Genomic DNA, 20,670 nt, shown 5'->3' with positions numbered 1-20,670 from the left:
GATTGAATAGGAAGGAAATGAAGGCATATGACTCAAAGAAATCAAATCGCACGATGAGGAATCAAAAAGGAAAGTGCTTCTAACAGTCCTGTAGCCTCTCGAAGATAAGTACAGACATCTCTGTACCTATCCACAAGACTCTACTAGACTCGCTCATCACTCGTGAGACCTAAGTGAACCTAATGCTCTGATATCATGTCGTCACGACCCAAAATTCATTATAGGTCGTGATTGCGCCTAACACCACTGTCAGGTAAGCCAACCATAATTAATTAACTTAATTACTCCTTTTAATATTTAAAATCATGATTTCCTTCAATTTAATAATAAAAGATGGACTTTACAAAGTAAATAAAAATATTTTCACAATTTCAATATCAAACTACCCATAATCACTCTAAAACACGATGTCACAAGAGCATGGGCATCAACTAGGAAATATAATAAAATACAACATCTGTCTGGAATATAAATTAGACAGGAAAAACATAAATAACTTTGATGGAGACTCTGCAGGCTGCGGATCATAACATGAAATGCAGCTCACGGTAAGTCCCCGCAACATCCGCGCCTCTGCACCCAGAAGACCACCAGGTATATATTCACCTGCACAAAATGTGCAGCAATTGTAGTATGAGTACGTAAATCAATGCGTACCCAGTAAGTATCTAGCCTAACCCTGGAGGAGTAGTGACAAGGCGTCGACATCGACACTTACTAGAGGTCCAGTTAAATAAATAATATGATAATTCATACAATTGTAAAGTACACAGCAATAGGGGAAAAATCTGAAGTTTTATAATGTCCAATTATTTCCTTTTTATCATAAATTTATCGATCATGTTTCCTACCTCAATACCTCAGAATAAATGCCAAGTGCCAATACCAATTAAATAAGAAATACCATAAAATACCGGGCGTCAGTGAAAAGTTTATCTCGTGAATATTCGGACTATTAGCGGTATAACGCATGATTCTGCCGAGGTCGTTCGGCCCGATCCGGAGTAGTGTGTACACTGCTAAGGGTCAAATGGCACGAACCAGAGATGCACCTCTATATACTGCCAAGGCGTTTCGGCCCGCTCCACAAGAAATGAAGGAATTTATCCCATTCCGAGAGATACTGCCGAGGCGTTCGGACCGCTCCACAAGAAAGGAAGGAATTTATCCCATTCCGAGAGTTACTGCTGAGGAATTCGGCCTGCTCCACAAGAAAGGAAGGAAGTTTCCGAATCACAAGATACGCGCTTACAATAAAGTACATGAGCATAATGATAAGTACATCTCTTTACATTTATTGAATACCTTAGCAATAACTCAGGGTATTAAAGCTTGACCTGATACCTTTATTTCTAAATCAATTTCAGTTATAACTTTAATTAAATAATCCAACAGAACAAGTTCAAATAATTCAATTATTATAGGATAAGGTCCTAAGTCTACCCGGACATAGGCATGCTTTAGCTACGTACAGACTCTTGACACCTCGTACATACGTAGCATCCACAACTAGTTTCACATAACAATAAATATCACCTAGGGGTTGTTTCCCCCTCACAGGGTTAGACAAGAGACTTACCTCGCTCCGAAGTTCCATAACCGGCTCCAAATCCCTCTAACACCTCAAACTGATGCTCGTATATGATGACCAAAAAGGTCATCTTATGTTTTAGAACTCGATTCTGCCCTCTTAAGCCTTAAAATCTCATTTTTACCCTCCTCAATTTGCGTGCACAGTCTGGGCATGTTTCTAGAAAACTTTTATGTTGAAAATTGATGAAAATAAGAATTTTTACATTAAAAGTTGATTTTAGTTGACTTATGTCAATATTTTAGGTAAACGGTCCCGGATGCGTATTTTGACGGTCCATGTGGGTCTGTATCGAATTATGGGACCTGGGCGTATTACCGGAATCGAATTCGGAGGTCCCTAGCTCGAGTTATGAATTTTTGATGAAAATTAAAAGTCTGAAAATTATTTGTGTTTAAGAATTGAGTGATGTTTGGCATTGTTAGTACCAGGTCTGTATTTTTGGTTCCGGAGCCCGATACAGGTTCATTATAATTTTTAAGACTTGTCTGTGAAATTTGGTGAGAAACGGATTTGGGCGTCCAGTTGAGAAGATAGAAATTTTAAAGTGTTCTTGAGAATTTCATTTGATTTGGTTCTAAATTCGTAGTTCTAGGTGTTATTTTAGCGATTTGATCGTGCGAGCAAGTTCTTATGATGTTTTTAGACTTGTGTGCATATTTGGGTTGGAGCCCCGAGGGCTCGGATGAGTTTCAGATAGGCTATGGGATGTTTTGAACTTAGAAAATCTGGTATTTTGCTGCAGCATGTGTTCTGGTATGTCCTTCTTCGCGTTTGTGAAGGCTCTCGTACGAACGCGAAGGGTAAGCTGGCCAGGCTGGAATTTTCTTTTTTGCGAACGCGAAGCAATAGGGGCGTTACCCTTCGCGAACGCGTAGTGTTAGGCACTGGGGGGAGGGGGGAGGAGTCAGTCTTTCCTTCATCGCGAACGCGAGCAATGTCTCACGAATGCGAAGGCTGGGGGGGTAGCCTATGCGAACACGAATACGGTCTCATGAACGCGAAGGCTTGGCAGCCTTTACTCATCGCGAACGCAATAGTGTTCTCGCGAACGCGATGAACACTGTCGCCCAGCACTTAAAACAAAATCAAAAACTGGAATTAGCCATTAATTCATTTTCTCAAAAAAACCAAACGGGCTAGAGGCGATTTTCAAGAGTTATTTTCTTCCCCAAAGTGTTGATAAGTGATTCTAAACCATTTTCTTTCAACTACCCATTACATTTCATGAATTTTCAACCTAAAATCTAGAGTTTTCATGGTAGAATTAGGGGTTTGGGTAGAAACTAGGGATTTCGGAAATTTGGGGATTTATACTTCCAGCGGCCAGATCCTCTAGTGGCAGTTCCTACGCGGGGTAGAGGTCGAGGCCGAGGCCGTGCCAGTGGACGAGGTAGGGGCAGGGCTCAGCCTAGAGCCCAAGCAGTAGCCCTAACAGTGGAGCCTCAGATAGAGCTTGACGAGGAGGTTCCAGCCCAAACTGTTCCTGTCGGGCCAGCTCAGGTTCTGGAGGGGTTCATTGCCACCTAGTACTTCAGAACGCTTTAGTCTGTTTGGTGGGCCTTATGGTGAGTGTGGCCCAGACTGGCGTATTTCCCATGCACCAGCAGTCTCTTAGGCTGGAGGAGGAGCCCAGAATCCCACTACTCCCGCTCCAGAGCAGATAGCTCTCCAGTATCAGGCTCCAACAACTCATCCAGTTGGAGAAGTTCAGCCGGTTGTTGCGCCACAAACCGGTGATGGGTCAGCTATGTCTTCTGAGGCTTTATGGAGATTGGACAGGTTTACCAAGCTCTTCCCAATTCACTTTAGTGGTGCTCCTTCAGAGGATCCCCAGGAGTATCTCGACAGCTGTCACGAGGTTCTACGGAACATGGGTATAGTGGAGACTAATGGGGTCGATTTTGCTGCATTTTTAGATGACTGGTTCCCCCAAGAAATGGTGGGGAGATTATTTGCTGACCAGACCAGCTGGGTCGCCTGCTCTTACTTGGGACCAGTTTTCTCAACTCTTCCTAGAGAAGTTTTTGCCTATCACATTGAGAGAGGAGCATCGCCGTCAGTTTGAGCATCTCCAGTAGGGCAGTATGACCGTTACTCAGTATGAGACCCATTTTGTGGATTTGGCACATCATGCTATTCTTCTGCTTCCTACCGAGAGAGAGGGGGTGAGGAGGTTTATTGATGGACTTGCTCAGCCTATCAGATTGCAGATGGCTAAGGAGACTGAGAGTGAGATTTCTTTTCAGGTGGCTACTAATGTCGCCATACGAGTCGAGATGGTTTTTGCTCAGGGAGGCCAGGGGTTTGACAAGAGACCTCATTATTCCGGTGAGTTCAGCGGTGCCTCATCTAGATGCAGGGGTACTTTTGGTAAAGGCCATCCTCCCAGGACATTTCATTCAGCACTCCAGGCATCCCACGGTTCCTCAGGTGGTTGTGGCCCTCAGATGCATTATTCCAACCAGCTAGCTTACAGTGCACCACCAGCTCCTAATAGTGCACCTCCGCTCCAGAGTTATCAGGGTGGTTATTCAGGTTAACAGGGTCAGCTTTAGGGTCAGCAGTCACATCAGCCAAGGTTATGTTATACTTGTGGTGATCCGAGGCACATTGCTAGATTTTGCCCTTGGGAAACGGGCAGCTCACAACATCAGAGTTCTCGTGCCATGGTTCCGGCACCAGTTGCTGCACCAACTGCTCAGCCAGCCAGAGTCAGGGGTCAGGCAGCCAGAGGTAGAGGCCAGACTGTTAGAGGTGGAGGTCAGGCCGTTAGAGGTAGAGACCAGCCATCTAGAGGCCATCCCAGGGACGTAGTCCAGAGTGGTGGGGCCCAACCCCGGTGTTATGCTTTCCCAGCCAGGACTGAGGCTGAGTTATCTAACGCTATCATCATATGTATTGTTTCAGTTTGCAGTAGAGATGCTTCAGTTCTATTTGATCCGGGATCTACTTTCTCCTATGTGTCATCCTATTTTGCTTCATATTTGTTTGTGCCCCGTGATTCCTTGGGTGCTCCTGTGTATGTGTCCACGCTAGTGGGGGATTCTATTTTTGTAGATTGTGTTTATCGTTCGTGTGTGGTCACCATTGGGAGTCTTGAGACTCGTGTAGATCTTCTGCTTCTCGACATGGTTGATTTTGATGTCATACTGGGTATGGATTGGCTGTTACCGTATCATGCTATATTAGATTGTCACGCTAAGACAGTGACCTTAGACTTGAAGGGGTTGCCTCGATTAATGTAGAGAGGGACTCTTGGCCATTCTGCCATCAGGGTTATCTCTTATGTGAAGGCTCGACATATGGCCGAGAAGGGGTGTCTAGCTTATTTGGCTTTTGTCCGCGATTCTAGTGCGGAGGTTCCTTCCACGGATTCAGTTTCGGTGGTTCGTGAGTTTCCAGAGGTGTTTCAGGTAGACCTGCCGGAGATGCTACCCAACAAGGATATTGATTTCTGCATTGATTTGGCTCCTGGCACTCAACCCATTTCCATTCCGCCATACCGCATGGCCCTGCCAGAGTTGAAAGAATTGAAGGAACAGTTGCAAGATTTGCTTGATAAGGGCTTCATTATACCTAGTGTCTCTCCCTGGGGTGTACCTGTATTGTTTGTGAAGAAGAAGGATGGATCAATGAGGATGTGTATAGATTATCAGCAGTTGAACAAAGTCACCATCAAGAACATGTACCCATTGCCAAGGATTGATGATTTATTTCATCAGCTTTAGGGTGCCCAGGTGTTTTCGAAGATTGATCTGAGATTTGGCTACCATCAGTTGAGGATTAAGGGATCTGATGTTCCTAAGACAGCTTTTCGGACTCGATATGGACGTTATGAGTTTCTAGTGATGTCATTTAGGCTGACCAATGCCCAAGCAGCATTCATGGATTTGATGAACCGAGTGTTCAAACCCTACTTGGATTCCTTTGTGATTGTGTTTATTGATGATATCTTGATCTACTCCCACAGCCGAGAGGAGCATGAGCAGCATCTTGGGATCGTTCTTCAGACTCTGAGAGACAGCTAGTTATATGCTAAATTCTCAAAATGCGAGTTTTGGTTCAGTTCAGTTGCTTCTTAGGTCACGGTGTATCAGCAGAGGGTATTCAGGTGGATTCTAGGAAGATTAAGGCAGTTCAGAACTGGCCTAGACCCACATCAGCGACAGAGATCCGTAGTTTCCTGGGTTTGGCGGGCTACTACCGTCGATTTGTGGAGGGGTTTTCATCCATAACAGCCCCATTGACTAGGTTGACCTAGAAGGGTGCCCCGTTCAGGTGGTCAGACGAGTGTGAGGCAAGCTTCCAAAAGCTCAAGACAGTTTTGACTACGACACCGGTATTGGTGTTACCCACATGTTCAGGATATTATACAATATATTGTGACGCATCTCGTATTGGTCTAGGTGCGGTATTGATGCAGGGTGGCAAGGTTATTGCATATGTTTCACGGCAGCTGAAGGTTCACGAGAAGAATTACCCTGTTCATGATCTAGAGCTGGCAGCCATTGTTCACGCGCTAAAGATTTGGAGGCACTATCTTTACGGCGTGCCATGTGAGGTATTCACCGATCATCAGAGCTTGCTATATTTGTTCAAGTAGAAGGAACTCAATTTGAGGCAAAGGAGGTGGTTGGATCTATTGAAAGACTATGATATCACCATATTGTATCATCCCGGGAAGGCCAATGTGGTGGCCGATGATTTGAGTAGAAAATCAGCTAGTATGGGTAGCCTTGCATATATTCCAGTTGGTGAGAGACTGCTTGCATTGGGTGTTCATGCCTTGGCCAAATAGTTCGTGAGGTTGGATGTTTCTGAGCCCAGATATGTTCTAGCTTGTACAGTTGCTCGGTCTTCTTTGTTTGAGCACTTCAAGGATCGGCAGGATGATGATCCTCATTTGCTTGTCCTTAGAGACATAGTGCGACACCGTGGTGCCAAGCAGGTTACTGTTGGAGATGATGGAGTTTTGAGGATGTAGGGTCGTATTTGTGTGCCTAATGTGGACGGACATCGTGAGTTGATTCTTGAGGAGGCCCACAGTTCTCGGTATTCTATTCATCCGGGCACCGCCAAGATGTATCAGGACTTGCGGCAGCATTATTGGTGGAGGAGGATGAAGAAAGACATAGTTGCATATGTAGCTCGGTGTCTAAATTGTCAGCAAGTAAAGTATGAGCATCAGAGACCTGGTGGTTTGCTTCAGAAGATAGAGATTCCTGAGTGGAAGTGGGAGCGTATCACTATGGATTTTGTTGTTGGACTCCTACGGACTCAGAGGAAGTTCGATGCAGCTTGGGTCATTGTGGACAGGCTAACTAAGTCAGCGCACTTCATTCTTGTGGCAGTTACCTATTCTTCGAAACGGTTGGCAGAGATGTACATTTGTGAGATCGTCCGTCTTCACAGTTTGCCCGTGTCTATCATTTCTGATCGAGGTACCCAGTTCACCTCGCACTTCTGGAGGGCAGTACAACGTTAGTTGGGTATGTGGGTTGAGTTGAGCACAGCATTTCATCCTCAGACGGATGGGCAGTCCGAGCGCACTATTTAGATCATGGAGGATATGCTCTGCGCATGTGTTATAGACTTTGGAGGACCGTGGGATCAGTTCTTGCCCCTTGCAGAGTTTGCTTACAACAACAACTACCAGTCGAGCATTCAGATGGCTCCCTATGAGGCATTATATGGTAGGCAGTGTCGGTCGCCAGTTGGGTGGTTCGAGCTGGGAGAGGCTCATTTGTTGGGCACAGACTTAGTACAGGATGCCTTGGATATGGTCAAGATTATTCAGGATCGACTTCGCACAGCTCAGTCCAGCAAGAAGAGTTATGCCGACCGCAGAGTTCGCGATGTTATATTCGTGGTCGGAGAGAGAGTGTTGCTCCGGGTATCACCCATGAAGGGTGTAATGAGATTCGGAAAGAAGGGCAAGTTGAGCCCTAGGTATATCGGACCTTTTGAGATTCTAGAGAGGGTAGGAGAGGTGGCTTACAGGCTTGCGATGCCACCTAGTTTAGCAGATGTTCATCCGGTATTCCATGTGTCCATGCTTCGAAAGTATCACAGCGATCTGTCCCATGTGTTAGATTTAAGCTCTGTCCAGTTGGACAAGGATTTGACTTACTAGGAGGAGCCGGTGGCTATTCTGGCCTGGCAAGTTCGCCAGTTGAGATCAAAGAGTTACCCTTCAGTTCGAGGGCAGTGGAGAGGTCAGCCTGTTGAGGCAGCTACTTGGGAGTCCGAGTCCGATATGTGGAGTAGATATCCCCACCTTTTCACCAGCCCAGGTACTTTTCTATGTTCGTTCGAGGACGAACGGTTATTTTAGAGGTGGAGAATGTGATGACCCAAAAGGTCATCTTATATTTTAGAACTCGATTCTGCCCTCTTAAGCCTTAAAAACTTTTATGTTGAAAATTGATGAAAATAAGAATTTTTGCTTTAAAAGTTGATTTTAGTTGACTTTGGTCAACATTTTTGCTAAACAACCCCGGATCTGTGTTTTGACGGTCCCTGTGGGTCCGTATCGAATTATGGAACCTGGGCGTATGCCCGGAATCGAATTCGGAGGTCCCTAGCTCAAGTTATGAATTTTTGATTAAAATTAAAAGTCTGAAAATTATTTATTTTTAAGAATTGAGTGATGTTTGGCATTGTTAGTACCGGGTCCGTATTTTTTGTTCTGGAGCCCGGTACAGGTTCATTATAATATTTAAGACTTATCTCTGAAATTTGGTGAGAAATGGAGTTGATCTGACGTGTTTCAGACGTCCAGTTGAGAAGATTGAAATTTTAAAGAGTTCTTGAGAATTTCATTTGATTTGGTGCTAAATTCGTAGTTCTAGGTGTTATTTTGGCGATTTGATCGCGCGAGCAAGTTCATATGATATTTTTATACTTGTGTGCATGTTTGGGTTAGAGCCCCGAGGGCTCGGGTGAGTTTCAGATAGGCTACGGGATGTTTTGGACTTAGAAAATCTGGTATTTTACTGCAGGACGTGTTCTGGTATGTCCTTCTTCGCGTTCGTGAAGGCTCTCTCGCGAACGCAAAGGGTAAGCTGGCCAGGTTGGAATTTTCTTCTCCATGAACGCAAAGGCTAGGTCGCGAACGTGAAGCGATGGGGGAGCTACCCTTCGCGAACGCGACAAGCTCATCGCAAACGCGTAGTGTTAGGCACTGCGGGGGGAGTCAGTCTTTCCTTCATCGCGAACGCGAGCAATGTCTCGCGAATCATTTAATATTGTAGTTGTAATATGGCCAAATTTTCATGACATTTGCCATGACATAATATCCATTATAACAAATTTGTGGATCATGAATTTGCCATGACATAATATCCATTATTAGGCCAAGGATTTCTTGCTATAAATAGAGGAGTTTCTCCTCATTTGCAAACACACTATTTTAAGAGCTTTTCACTCTTGTCTTTCTTTCTCCTCCTTTATTTCATTATAGAGTATTTTGTAAGAGAGTTAGTGTTGGAAAATACTTGTGTGAACCCTATCTTTGGAGTGATCTTGTGAGGTTATTCTCTTGGGGTATTTGGGATTAATTAGAGTATTTACTCTAATTTTGTACTCTCTTTTGCACTCTTGTTGGTATAGTAAAAGTGCTCCTCTCCGCCTGTGAACGTAGGTCACCTTGACCGAACCACGTTAAATTTGTGTCTTCTTTATCTTCTTTAATTGTCGTTATTATCAACTTCCATTGTCTTTGTTATTGTCATTATACCGTTGTTTGGCTAAATTTCGTAATACCCAGGTTTCTGATCCAAACAAATTGGTATCAGGGCCAAATCTAACCCGGTTAGTTTAAATAGCGAAAATGACTCTAACAAAGTCTTATGTTGAGAAATTTGACCGAAGTGCAAACTTCGAAATGTGGCAATTAAAGATGGAAGCTATCCTAATTCAGGATGGCTTAGATTTGGCACTGCAAGGAAAGGATAAGATGTCGGATAAAATGACGGATGAGGAGTTTGCCGTCATAGACAAAAAGGAAAAAACAAGTATTATTTTAAATCTTTCAAATGAGGTTTTGCGTGAAGTTACAGCAGAAAGCTCAGCCAAAGGCATATGGGAAAAGCTTAAAACCCTATATATGAAAAGAACAGTAGAAAACAGACTTTACCTAAAGCAAAAACTCTACACTTTTCATATGGCTGAAGGTACCTTTATACTTACTCATCTTGATACTTTTGATTCTCTTCTTATGGATTTAAGTAACATAGATGCTGAAATCAAAGATGATGATCAAGCTGTGTTATTACTTGTTTCCTTGCCCTAGTCGTTTAAACATATAAGAGATACCATGCTTTATGGAAAGAATAATATCTCTTATAAAGATATCAAATCTATTTTGAAATCAAAAGAATAAATAGATAGAGATATTACTGGGGAAACTAGTGGGAACCAAGGGGAAGGCTTATTCATAAGAGGTAGATCCAATAAGAAAGATTCAAGTAGTGAGAAACCTAAATCAAGGTCAAAATCCAAATACAAAAATGTCATGTACAAATATTGTCATAAGAAATGTCACATTATTTCTGAATGCTTTAAATTGAAAAACAAAGAAAAGCATACAGAAAAGAAAAATGAGCACAAAAATATTGACACTGCCGAAGCAAGTGTAGCTGCTGATGAGACTGAGGGAACTATTTTTTCTAGCAACTAATAATAGTTTCAAATCTAACAATGAGTGAATTTTAGATTCAGATTGTTCTTATCATATGTGTCCCAGTCAGGATTTATTTACCACATATGAATCTATTGGAGGTGGAGTTGTCTTGATGGGCAACAATGCTGCCTGCAAAGTTATTGAAAAAGGTACAGTCCGAATCAAAATGCACGATGGTGTGGTGAGAACTCTCACCGATGTTAGACATGTTCCTGACTTGAAGAAAAATCTTATCTCTTTGGGCACTCTAGAATCTCTTGGGTACAAGTACACAGGTGAAGGTGGAGTTCTGAAAATTTCTAATGGTGCTCTTGTGATCATGAAAGCACGCAAATCTTGTACGTTGTATACTCTTTTGGGATCTACTGTTACAGGTGCTGCTACAGTTTCAATATCAGATAAATCAGATTCTGACATCACCAAATTATGGCATATGCGATTGGGGCATATGAGTGAAAAAGGTCTTTTCATCCTCAGTAAAAGAGGTCTCTTATGTGGCCAAAGTACCGAAAATATGGAGTTCTGTGAACATTGTGTGTTCGGGAAGCAGAAAAGAGTCAACTTCAAATCTCCAGCGATTCATAGAACAAAAGGTACTTTGGATTACATTCATTCAGATCTTTGGGGTCCTTCGCGTACCCCATCAAAAGGTGGTGCCAGGTATATGTTAACTTTCATTGATGATTATTCAAGGAAAGTTTGGGTTTATTTCCTGAAAAATAAAAGTGATGTTTTCTTAAATTTCAAACAATGGAAAGTTTTGATTGAGAAGCAAACAGAAAAACAGGTTAAGCGACTTAGAACAAATAATGGCTTGGAATTTTGTAATGATGAATTCAACGAATTTTGCAAGAATGAAGAAATTGCTCAACATCGTACTGTGAGAATGACACCTCAGCAAAATGGTGTGGCAGAAAGGATGAATAGAACTCTTTTGGAAAGGGCTCGTTGCATGATTTCAAATGCTGGGTTGACAAACGCCTTTTAGGCAGAAGCTATCTCTACAGCTTGTTATATTGCCAGCCGAGCTCCTTCTGCACCTTTGAACTTTAAGACTCCAGAGGAAATGTGATCAGGTACTCCTGCTAATTATTCTGATTTAAAGATATTTGGTTGCCCTGCATACATGCATGTAAATGATGGAAAATTAGAGTCAAGGGCTAAAAAGTGCATTTTTCTTGGGTATGCATCTGGGTTGAAAGGATACCGACTATGGTATCCTCATCCAACGACACCAAAATTTATAATTAGCAGAGATGTAACCTTTGATGAATCCTCTATGTTACATTCTAGAAAAGAGTCTTCTAGTTCTTGTAATACAGATAAAGGAAAGAGTACACAGAATCAGGTGGAGATTGAAATTGGCATTCCTTCCGAGCCAAGCTCATCAACTTTGGAGCAAAATACAGTTGAAACTCCTGAAGTTGAGATAAAAGCTGAAATTCCTGAAGTTGAGACTCCTGAAGTTGAACCAGAAGAAGAGGAGTATTCTATAGCCAAACATAGACCAAGAAGAGAAGGTAAACAACCATTAAGGTTTGGAGATTATGTTGCATTTGCCTTTTTAGTTGCACAGGAAACTGAAGAAATTTGAGAACCATCAAAATATTCAAAAGCAGTTTCTGGTGCTGACTCAGCCAAGTGGCTGATTACAATGAATGAAGAAATTGAGTCTCTCCACAAGAATGGTACTTGGTCTCTTGTGAAGCCACCATCAGGAAAAAGAATTGTTGGTTGCAAATGGGTCTTCAAGAAAAAGGATGGTATTCCAGGGGTTGAAGATGTGAGGTATAAGGCACGATTAGTTGCAAAGGGCTATAGTCAGGTACAAGGAGTTGATTTTAATGATATTTTCTCACTTGTTGTTAAACATAGCTCTATTCGTGTCTTGCCTGCCTTCGTTGCCATGTATGATTTGGAATTAGAACAACTTGATGTTAAGACAGCTTTCTTACATGGCGAACTTGAGGAACAAATATACATGCATCAACCCGAAGGATTTGAAATTGAAGGAAAAGAAGATCATGTTTGCTTGGTGAAGAAATTCTTGTACGGATTAAAGCAGTCTCCAAGACAATGGTATAAAAGGTTTGATTCCTTTATGTTGGGTCATGGTTATTCGAGGAGCATGTATTATAGTTATGTTTACTTCCGGAAGTTAAATGATGGTTCATTTGTGTACCTATTATTATATGTTGATGACATGCTCATTGCTGCTAAGGATTTAATAGAAATTCACAATTTGAAAAGTCAGCTGAAAAATAAATTTGAGATGAAAGATTTGGGAGTAGTTAAGAAAATCCTTGGCATGGAGATCAAAAGAGATCGAAAAGCCAACAGGCTATTTCTGACCCCAGAAGAAGTACTTGGAGAAAGTCTTGGAGAGGTTTGGCATGAAAGATGCTAAACCAGTTAGTACCCCTCTTGCTGCTCATTCCTCGCAGTCATAGGAAGAAGAGAGGTACATGGCACAGGTTCCTTATTCCAGTGCAGTCGGCAGTATTATGTATGCAATGGTTTGTACACGTCCAGACATTTCACAAGCAGTGAGCTTGGTAAGCCGGTATATGGCTTGCCCTGGTAAAGCACATTAGCATGCTTTTCTCAGATACTTGTGAGGTACTTCAAATACATGTTTAGAGTTTGGGAGAAATACTAACACTTTGGTTGGTTTTGTAGACTCAGATTATGCAGGTGATCTTGACAAAAGAATATCCCTGACAGGCTATGTATTTTGCATCGGTAGTTGCGCTATTAGTTGGAAAGCTACATTACAACATGTAGTAGCTTTATCTACTACCGAAGCAGAATATATGGCAGTGACCGAGGCGACCAAAGAAGCTTTATGGTTGAAGGGTCTATTTGCGGAACTCAGTTTACACCAAAGTGGTATTACCATTTTCGGTGATAGTCAAAGTGTCATTCACTTGACTAAAGATCAAATGTATCATGAGAGGACGAAGCACATTGATATAAAGTATCATTTCATCCGAGAAACCATTGATGAAAGAAAAGTCTTTGTTCAGAAGATCAACACCAGAGACAATCCTGCTGACATATTCACAAAACCTCTTCCAGTGTCCAAGTTCAAGTTTTGCCTGAATTTGATTGGCATTTATGAAGAATGATTTTGCCCATTGGGGTTTTTGCGGAGAAGGTAGAGCAAATTTACTATATATAAGCTGAAATTAGGCTAAGGTGGAGATTTGTAATATGGCCAAATTTTCATGATATTTGCCATGACATAATATCCATTATAACAAATTTGTGGTTCATGACATTTGCCATGACATAATATCCATTATAACAAATTTGTGGATCATGACATTTGCCATGACATAAGATCCATTATTAGGCCAAGGATTTCTTGTTATAAATAGAGGAGTTTCTCCTCATTTGCAAACACACTAATTCAAGAGATTTTCACTCTTGTCTTTCTTTCTCCTCCTTTATTTCATTATAGAGTATTTTGTAAGAGAGTTAGTGTTGGGAAACACTTGTGTGAACCCTGTCTTTGGAGTGATCTTGTGAGGTTATTCTCTTGGTGTATTTGGGATTAATTAGAGTATTTACTCTAATTTTGTACTCTTGTTGATATAGTAAAATTGCTCCTCTCCGCCTGTGGACGTAGGTCACCTTGACCGAACCACGTTAAATTTGTGTCTTCTTTATCTTCTTTAATTGCCGTTATTATCAACTTCTATTGTCTTTGTTATTGTCATTATACCGTTGTTTGGCTAAATTTCGCACTACCCGTGTTCCCGATCCTAACAGTAGTAATGGCTGGGAAATGTTTAGAGTGGGCCGTGTAAGGAGGGAGCACTGTTTTAGGGACATTGGCTAATGTTGGTTCGAAGGAAAAAAAAAGTGTCGCATAATGATAGTACTTTTCATATCCAAAAGTAATGCATCTACTTTTTCATACGTCTTTCTCTCTGAATCATCCTCGTATGGATATCCAGACATACGCGGCGGCGCAACCGGACGTCTAACCAGGAAAAGCAACTTTTTGCCGTCAAACCATATTGGAAAACCATGACCAAGGTGGCTCAGATCAGGGCTGAAGTTGGCCAAAGTGTATGAAACTTTCCAATTGTGGCTTACATAATCATAACCAAAAATTACTACTGTAAATCTTAAGACACAAACTAGGGTAAGTGCACCTTGCGCCAACCCGAACCATGCATCAGATAAGTATTTGATGATCTCATCAGGACCGTTAAAAATTCTAGCCTGTCCAGTACTACTACTCTTTGTATCAAAAGTATCAAAAGCAAGAATATTACCGTCGCTTCTAAGCCAATGCAAGCAATCGTGCACGTAAACAGGTTGTGGACCGACTAAATAGTTACCGTAAACGTCCATTCGCAATTGGCACTACTCTAGTTTCTTCTGATGAAAATACACAAAATTTATACACCAACGGTTACCACCTTATAATGTCGATTTGATGTAGGATAATCAACAACTAATCCTGCGCCACCGTCAATTATTCTGAAATAATTTCTAGGCTCTGGATAAGGTATCAATTGGTGCACCCCTGTTATAGGATTGAAAATACAGAAAGTCTTAAATTGTTGAAATTCAAGGAGAAGGAGACCCTTGCAAGAGGCCAAAACAGAAACGTTAAGAGATGAAGTCGTTGATCTTCCGAATCGGCTAGGGTTTACGGAGACTTTTGTGGAAATAGTTTGATAATTCGTACCGTGATGATGATAATGATAATGATAATGAAGTTGAGTAGATGACTTGTTTAGAAATATTTTGATCTTGAAAGTTTGAAACCATCGGGAAGCATAACTTTGAGAAAAGTTTGGTTCACAAAGTTTGCTATTAAAACTCTTGCTGAGAACTCTACATTGAATTGCCAGCTTCACAGGCAAGCGGGAGCTAATATCCACTACTATATCTTCATTCAGTTCTATATTCAAGGACCAAGAATTTCAAATGCTAGGGAATGGATGCTCAAGAGTTAAAAAGAGAGAGATTTCCAGTAGATAGAGAAGAAGATTGAAGGCTTTTAATGTTTTTCCTTGTGACTAGGAACTTAGGATTCATATAGAAACACAATCCTAGATAGAAAGGGACAAGGACAAGGAAAAGGAAAAAAGGAAAGCAAACAAAGAAAGGGTTAAGAAAAAGAATCAGCTATAGCCTATAAGTAACACGGGATACCAAAAAAAGAAAAAGAAAAATTAGCAAAAGAAATTAAAAATGCAATACGGTGGTTTGGAACCAGTGACAGAAAATCGCAGCTCCTATATAACATTATTTTCTCAATTGCACAAATCCAAGTACATTACTTCAGAACCCAACATTCAATCAAAACCATATTTTCAACTCAATTTCCGCATAGATCTAAAGAAAAATCATATCATTGCTATCACGTGCTCTCTCGTTGCAACAGGTTCAAATGAGAGACACAACAGTAGAAGAATGGAGAGCCAGAAGAGGTCTAACTCTAAGCCCAATCTATAAGTCTAATAACACGACTATAATATTTTACTACTAATATTCATCATTGTTACAGGAGTAAAGAATATCAACTCAAGAGTAAGGGCAAGAAACCCAACAATATACAAAAAGAATTAATGACACAACTAGTGATGGAAAGAGTAGGTAATTATGGCAAGAACTTCACAAGCCTGCTGAGACCAGTCCATGTAATGTAACAATACCAATCAAAACATTATCCTGATCAATAACTGGCAAGAATTGGACTGGAGATGGCGGAGACTCCATCTTCTGCATCGCATCAACTGCCATAGCATCAGGATCAATTGTCCTTGGTTTCCTGAAACGCCAAACAAATTTATAGAAATGCCTTAATCACACAAGAGGATAACTATTGGTAATTATTTGTTCCCTCACACACAGGCAATAAATAGAAAACCATAAATCTCTTATTCTCTCGTTGATAAGGAAACTTCAAAATGTTACTAAAATTACACATAGAATTCAATAAACCGACAAACTTTCTTGATAACCTCTGGAAGAACTGTCATTAGAATATTCTTCAATTTCTCTATAAAAAACTGTGTTTATCGCTTAAGCGCGGTAAACTTTACCATCATGCTTTCGCAATATGGTCCCATATCAAACTTATACATGCTTAGCATAATCTGATGGTGAGAGAAGGAACGAAACTGAATCAATTACATACGAATATGATTTCTCGATGAAAACGATGATTGCTGACAAAAATTCTTATAACGAGAGAACACATATAGTGACCTCCATAATAATCCAAATTCCTTCTCGAGAGACTGTATCATCAAAGGTTAAAATGATCAAGGAAGAACTAATAATATCATTACTGCTACAACTATTAGAACCAACCGCCGGGGGGGCTATTTTTTTAAGAAATTCAGGCCCGATTCTGAAAGAAAGATGCAGAATAACTTTTTTTTTGATAAGTTAATGTATTTCATAGAAGGCATCAAGAAGATGCAAAATTCAGAATTTACAGAGCAAAGGAATACAGCAAAAAAGAAGACAATTCTAGCTCTAAAATTCAAACTCCTATTGGAAGAAAACTTGAATAACATCCCAGGAGTTATCAATGATGACTTATGTAATGTTTATAACAGTACTTTACAAAGCCAAAATGTGATTTATCATTTACTTCCTTTCAACTGCAGCACAGACATTGGCCCATCAATCGGCATCATTTTTAACCATCCCGCCCTCATCTAATGCTATAGCAGATTTTATGCAAAAAGACATGTTCTCATTAGAACAATATGCCATTGAGATTTTGGAAAGGGAAAGATAATACCAGGATCCTAAGTTTGACCACCAAAGAAAATTAAGTACTGCACTATAGATTAACAAAAGACTAAGTTAGATCTATTTCCAGATAACAAGAACAGCAAAAATCTTTTAAAAATATTCATGACTATAGAAGGCTAGAAAGGTCCGCTCACATTTTACCATAGCAAAAAAGTGCTTGTCGAGGAATTTTCTTTAATTATTCAGTATATCTTTCTTCCTTTCTGCCTTTTTTCCCCTTCTTTTCCCAAGGATTAGGTCTTTCAGTAGAACTGATATATTGATGGTTAAAATATGCAACAGAGGTAAAAGTAAGAAATTACCTGTTACACATTTCTCCTACTGTAAGCTTAAAGATTCCTTCCCCGCTGGCTTTCAATGTCCGACGTAAATCACCATCAGTGAATGTGCCTAGCAGATGAAACTCCTCATCAATAACAAGGAGGCAACCGCATCCTTTGCTTGTCAACTCTACTAGTTGATCCATAATAAGATCTCCTTCCTTGCAAATTGGAAGTTCTTCTTTCTTCTTCATCACATCTCTCACCTGAAAAGTTATCCATCAGTCACCAATTTTTTAACTATTCAGATATTTCTCTACAAACACCTGAGAGATGGCAAGCTCAGGAGTAAAATGAATATTCAACTTCAGCTGAGTAAACTTTTAATTTACTCCACCGTTGTATCAGTTTCCACAAGTCAAGATACCATTTTGGCTGAACTCAACCAGATGCACACAAGAAAAATTGATGCAATTCTTAATAGACAGCTGAAAGCTAAAGCAGCTAGCCAATCAATAGCATCATTGCATATCCAAAATTTGGCGTGAAGGTGAGAAAATCAATTAGGCAGCTTTAAAGGGGTTGCTGGGAAATAAACTTTCTTTGAGAGGGTAAAACCCCAAAGAAGACACCAGAATGCAAGTAGCCCTCTAAACTTACCCTCACATCAATTGCAACCGACTACAACTGCCTCTCGCAATGCAATAAAGTACAAGCATTAACACCTAAATAACCTTTTAACACCCTAGATTTGGACTTCCAAAACCAAATTAAGCAGATCATACGCGTTAAAGGCACATTAACCATGCTCCAACTCAAGTCTTAACTAGCGCAGTTTAGGGAAATATTTCCAAGATCTTACTTCAAATCCACAATAAATACACCGCAAAGTAATCACATTTCACAAAGGTACATCAAAATTAATGAATTATGACAGGATATTATTACTATTCCTCACCTTAAAGATCAAGCTTTTCCCGATCCTACCAGCAGGATGATTCGCAGCATACTCTTCTTTGCTCAAATTCCTTGCCCCCATTAATGCAATCGCAACCGTATCACCAAATACCATTTGAATAGCAGTAGACGTCACAGGTGCCAAATCAAAAGGGCATAATTCCCTCTCTAAAGGCAAATGCACATTCAGATCACACAACCCCATCAAACAATTAGGCTTTACAGAAGTAACCGAGATTAAAAAGACCCTTTTAGCCTTTGCACAAGGCACAAGCTTTAACAATTCTTCTGTATTCCCACTCTTGCTAAACATAACCAAAATATCTTGAGGATCTAAAATGCCAATGTCTCCGTGGAGCGCATCCACAGGGGATAAAAACCCAGATTTGATACCCAGAGAAACAAGAGTCTGTGAGATTTTTTGGGCGACAAATCCAGATTTTCCCACACCGGTGAAAAAGATTGTACCTTTGGCATTAAGGAGAGTTTGGGTGAATGTTAAAGTTTGGGAAAGATCAAGATTTTGAAAGAAGTGATTGAGATAATTTTGTTGGGCTTTGAAGAGATCGAGAAGTTTTGTTGGGTTTATTGATGAATCTTGCTTTGTTGAGTTATGAGAGAAGTCCAAATATGGTGGTGAAAGAGACCCCATTTTGGGTTTTTTTGAATCTTGTTTTCTGTGCTATTATCTGCTTCTCTGTTAAAAAGCTTACTACTTCTGTGAGCAAATGAGTGAGAGAGAGGAGAAGCCGGGAGCGAATGTGAGCGGTTGAGACTGTTTTAAGTGTTAACGCGGGGATTGAGAGGAAGCTCGTGTTTAGCAGAATTCATTTATTTATAGTGCGTAGATAGAATCAAAGTGTGTTCTCTTTAAGATTAATCGCTCCGTTCCAATTTATGTAAATCTGTTTGAGTGGGCACAAAATTTAAGAAAAAATAAGATTTTTAGAATTTGTAGTCCTAAACAAATCAAAAAAAGACTAAGAGTATTTGTGTGATTATAAAAGCTTCTCATTAAGATTAAAATTATAATTTTAAGCTAAATTATTACCAAATTTAGAAAGGAATCATTTTTTTTAGAACGGACAAAAAAAAATAAGTTCACATAAATTGAATTAAAAAGAAAATTCTTCTCTCTAAACGAAGGCAAAAGGAAAACAATAAAAAATCAGTGGTTCTTCGCTTTTAAATAGAGATTTCGAAATTGGTAAGAAATAATTTTTACTTTAATGATGCAAATTCAAATTAATCAGTAATTTTCCTTATGTTAAGAAATTTTGTCTCTTTGATATTGGAAAAGGAAAAGTAGTTATGGACTAACCTTTTCCAAAAACCATTTGACACGGCTTCTTTACCCAATTAAAAGGCACAACCTATTTTTGTAAAATGGAAATATTATGTCGTAGAATTAACTATTTGCAAAGTAGAATTCTGCTAGCTAGCATATCATATTATATTATATTTATAGTAATAACAGCGAGGAAGACTTAATGGTAATAGTTCCTGGAAAGGGAAAGGGAAAGAAAGAGAGCAATAATGCATTTGAGAACACCGACACCACACAGTGCCTCAGATCCAGTAACAGCTATAAAGTCATAGTTTCCTCTCAACTCAAATAATCTTTGTTAAGAAACGGTTAAGTATAATTTTTGTATGTAATTAATCTTCATGAATCACAGTGTTTGAATAGCAACAGTAAAAGAGCCAAAAAAAATCAAATCTACCTACATATATCCAAATAGTGGCGTTATATCATGGCTTTATGTTCCAATCACCGACGCAGCTTTGTGGTTGTAAGACAGTTGCACAGCTTGGTCTAATTTAGGCTCCAGCTGGAAATTAATTGGCTTCACTTTCTTCAGGTCCATTTTTCCTGACTACTTATTCATGCAATCACTATTTGACTACTTATTAGATTGTGCGTGGCATAATTCTGCTTATGCTCTGCTCCACTGTTTCAATCACAACACTTTCAGTCAAAATACCTTAAAAAAAACTCTAAACTTGGCACGCATTATTAGTTACATACTTGTGATGGATTATTATATGCAACGGAAGCAATCCCAATATCAAAATCACATGTAATGTAGATAACTAGTATAAACGGGATTTCACGAGTTATCTCTTGAAGCGTGAACAAAGCTCCCCTATCACGTGAGCCTCCAATTCCACAGCAACTCAATGAAATCTCCATCACCCGCAGGATCACGATATTCGAACGTTCCACGGTCTTCTACTGTGTTACCCAAATAATATCCGAAAAATAACAATTTCGTGTGGGAGAAATTTTTAGGAAAATATTGGCTGAAATTTTCGGCCACCTTGTTCTACTCCCTCTAGGTAGAAAACATTATGTATTTATAACACAAGTTTTAAGGGTTAAA

At 40.1% G+C, this 20,670-nt stretch overlaps 1 protein-coding gene across 1 annotated transcript; it reads right to left on the bottom strand.

The window, feature by feature from the left end:
• Window positions 1-15,630: 15,630 nt before the first annotated feature.
• On the bottom strand, window positions 15,631-19,208 carry LOC107777944 (putative arabinose 5-phosphate isomerase). Its single transcript, XM_016598115.2, has 3 exons — window positions 18,288-19,208; window positions 17,372-17,595; window positions 15,631-16,071 (listed from the first exon to the last, which is right to left on the bottom strand). Exons 1-3 carry the CDS (start codon window positions 18,936-18,938, stop codon window positions 15,915-15,917), a joined length of 1,032 nt encoding a protein of 343 aa, XP_016453601.1. The 5' UTR covers window positions 18,939-19,208; the 3' UTR covers window positions 15,631-15,914.
• Window positions 19,209-20,670: the final 1,462 nt, after the last annotated feature.

Source organism: Nicotiana tabacum, chromosome 4 (assembly GCF_000715075.1).
Source record: "Nicotiana tabacum cultivar K326 chromosome 4, ASM71507v2, whole genome shotgun sequence".
NCBI classification, from domain to species: Eukaryota; Viridiplantae; Streptophyta; class Magnoliopsida; order Solanales; family Solanaceae; genus Nicotiana; species Nicotiana tabacum.
This window is presented reverse-complemented; position numbering and strand designations above follow the sequence as displayed.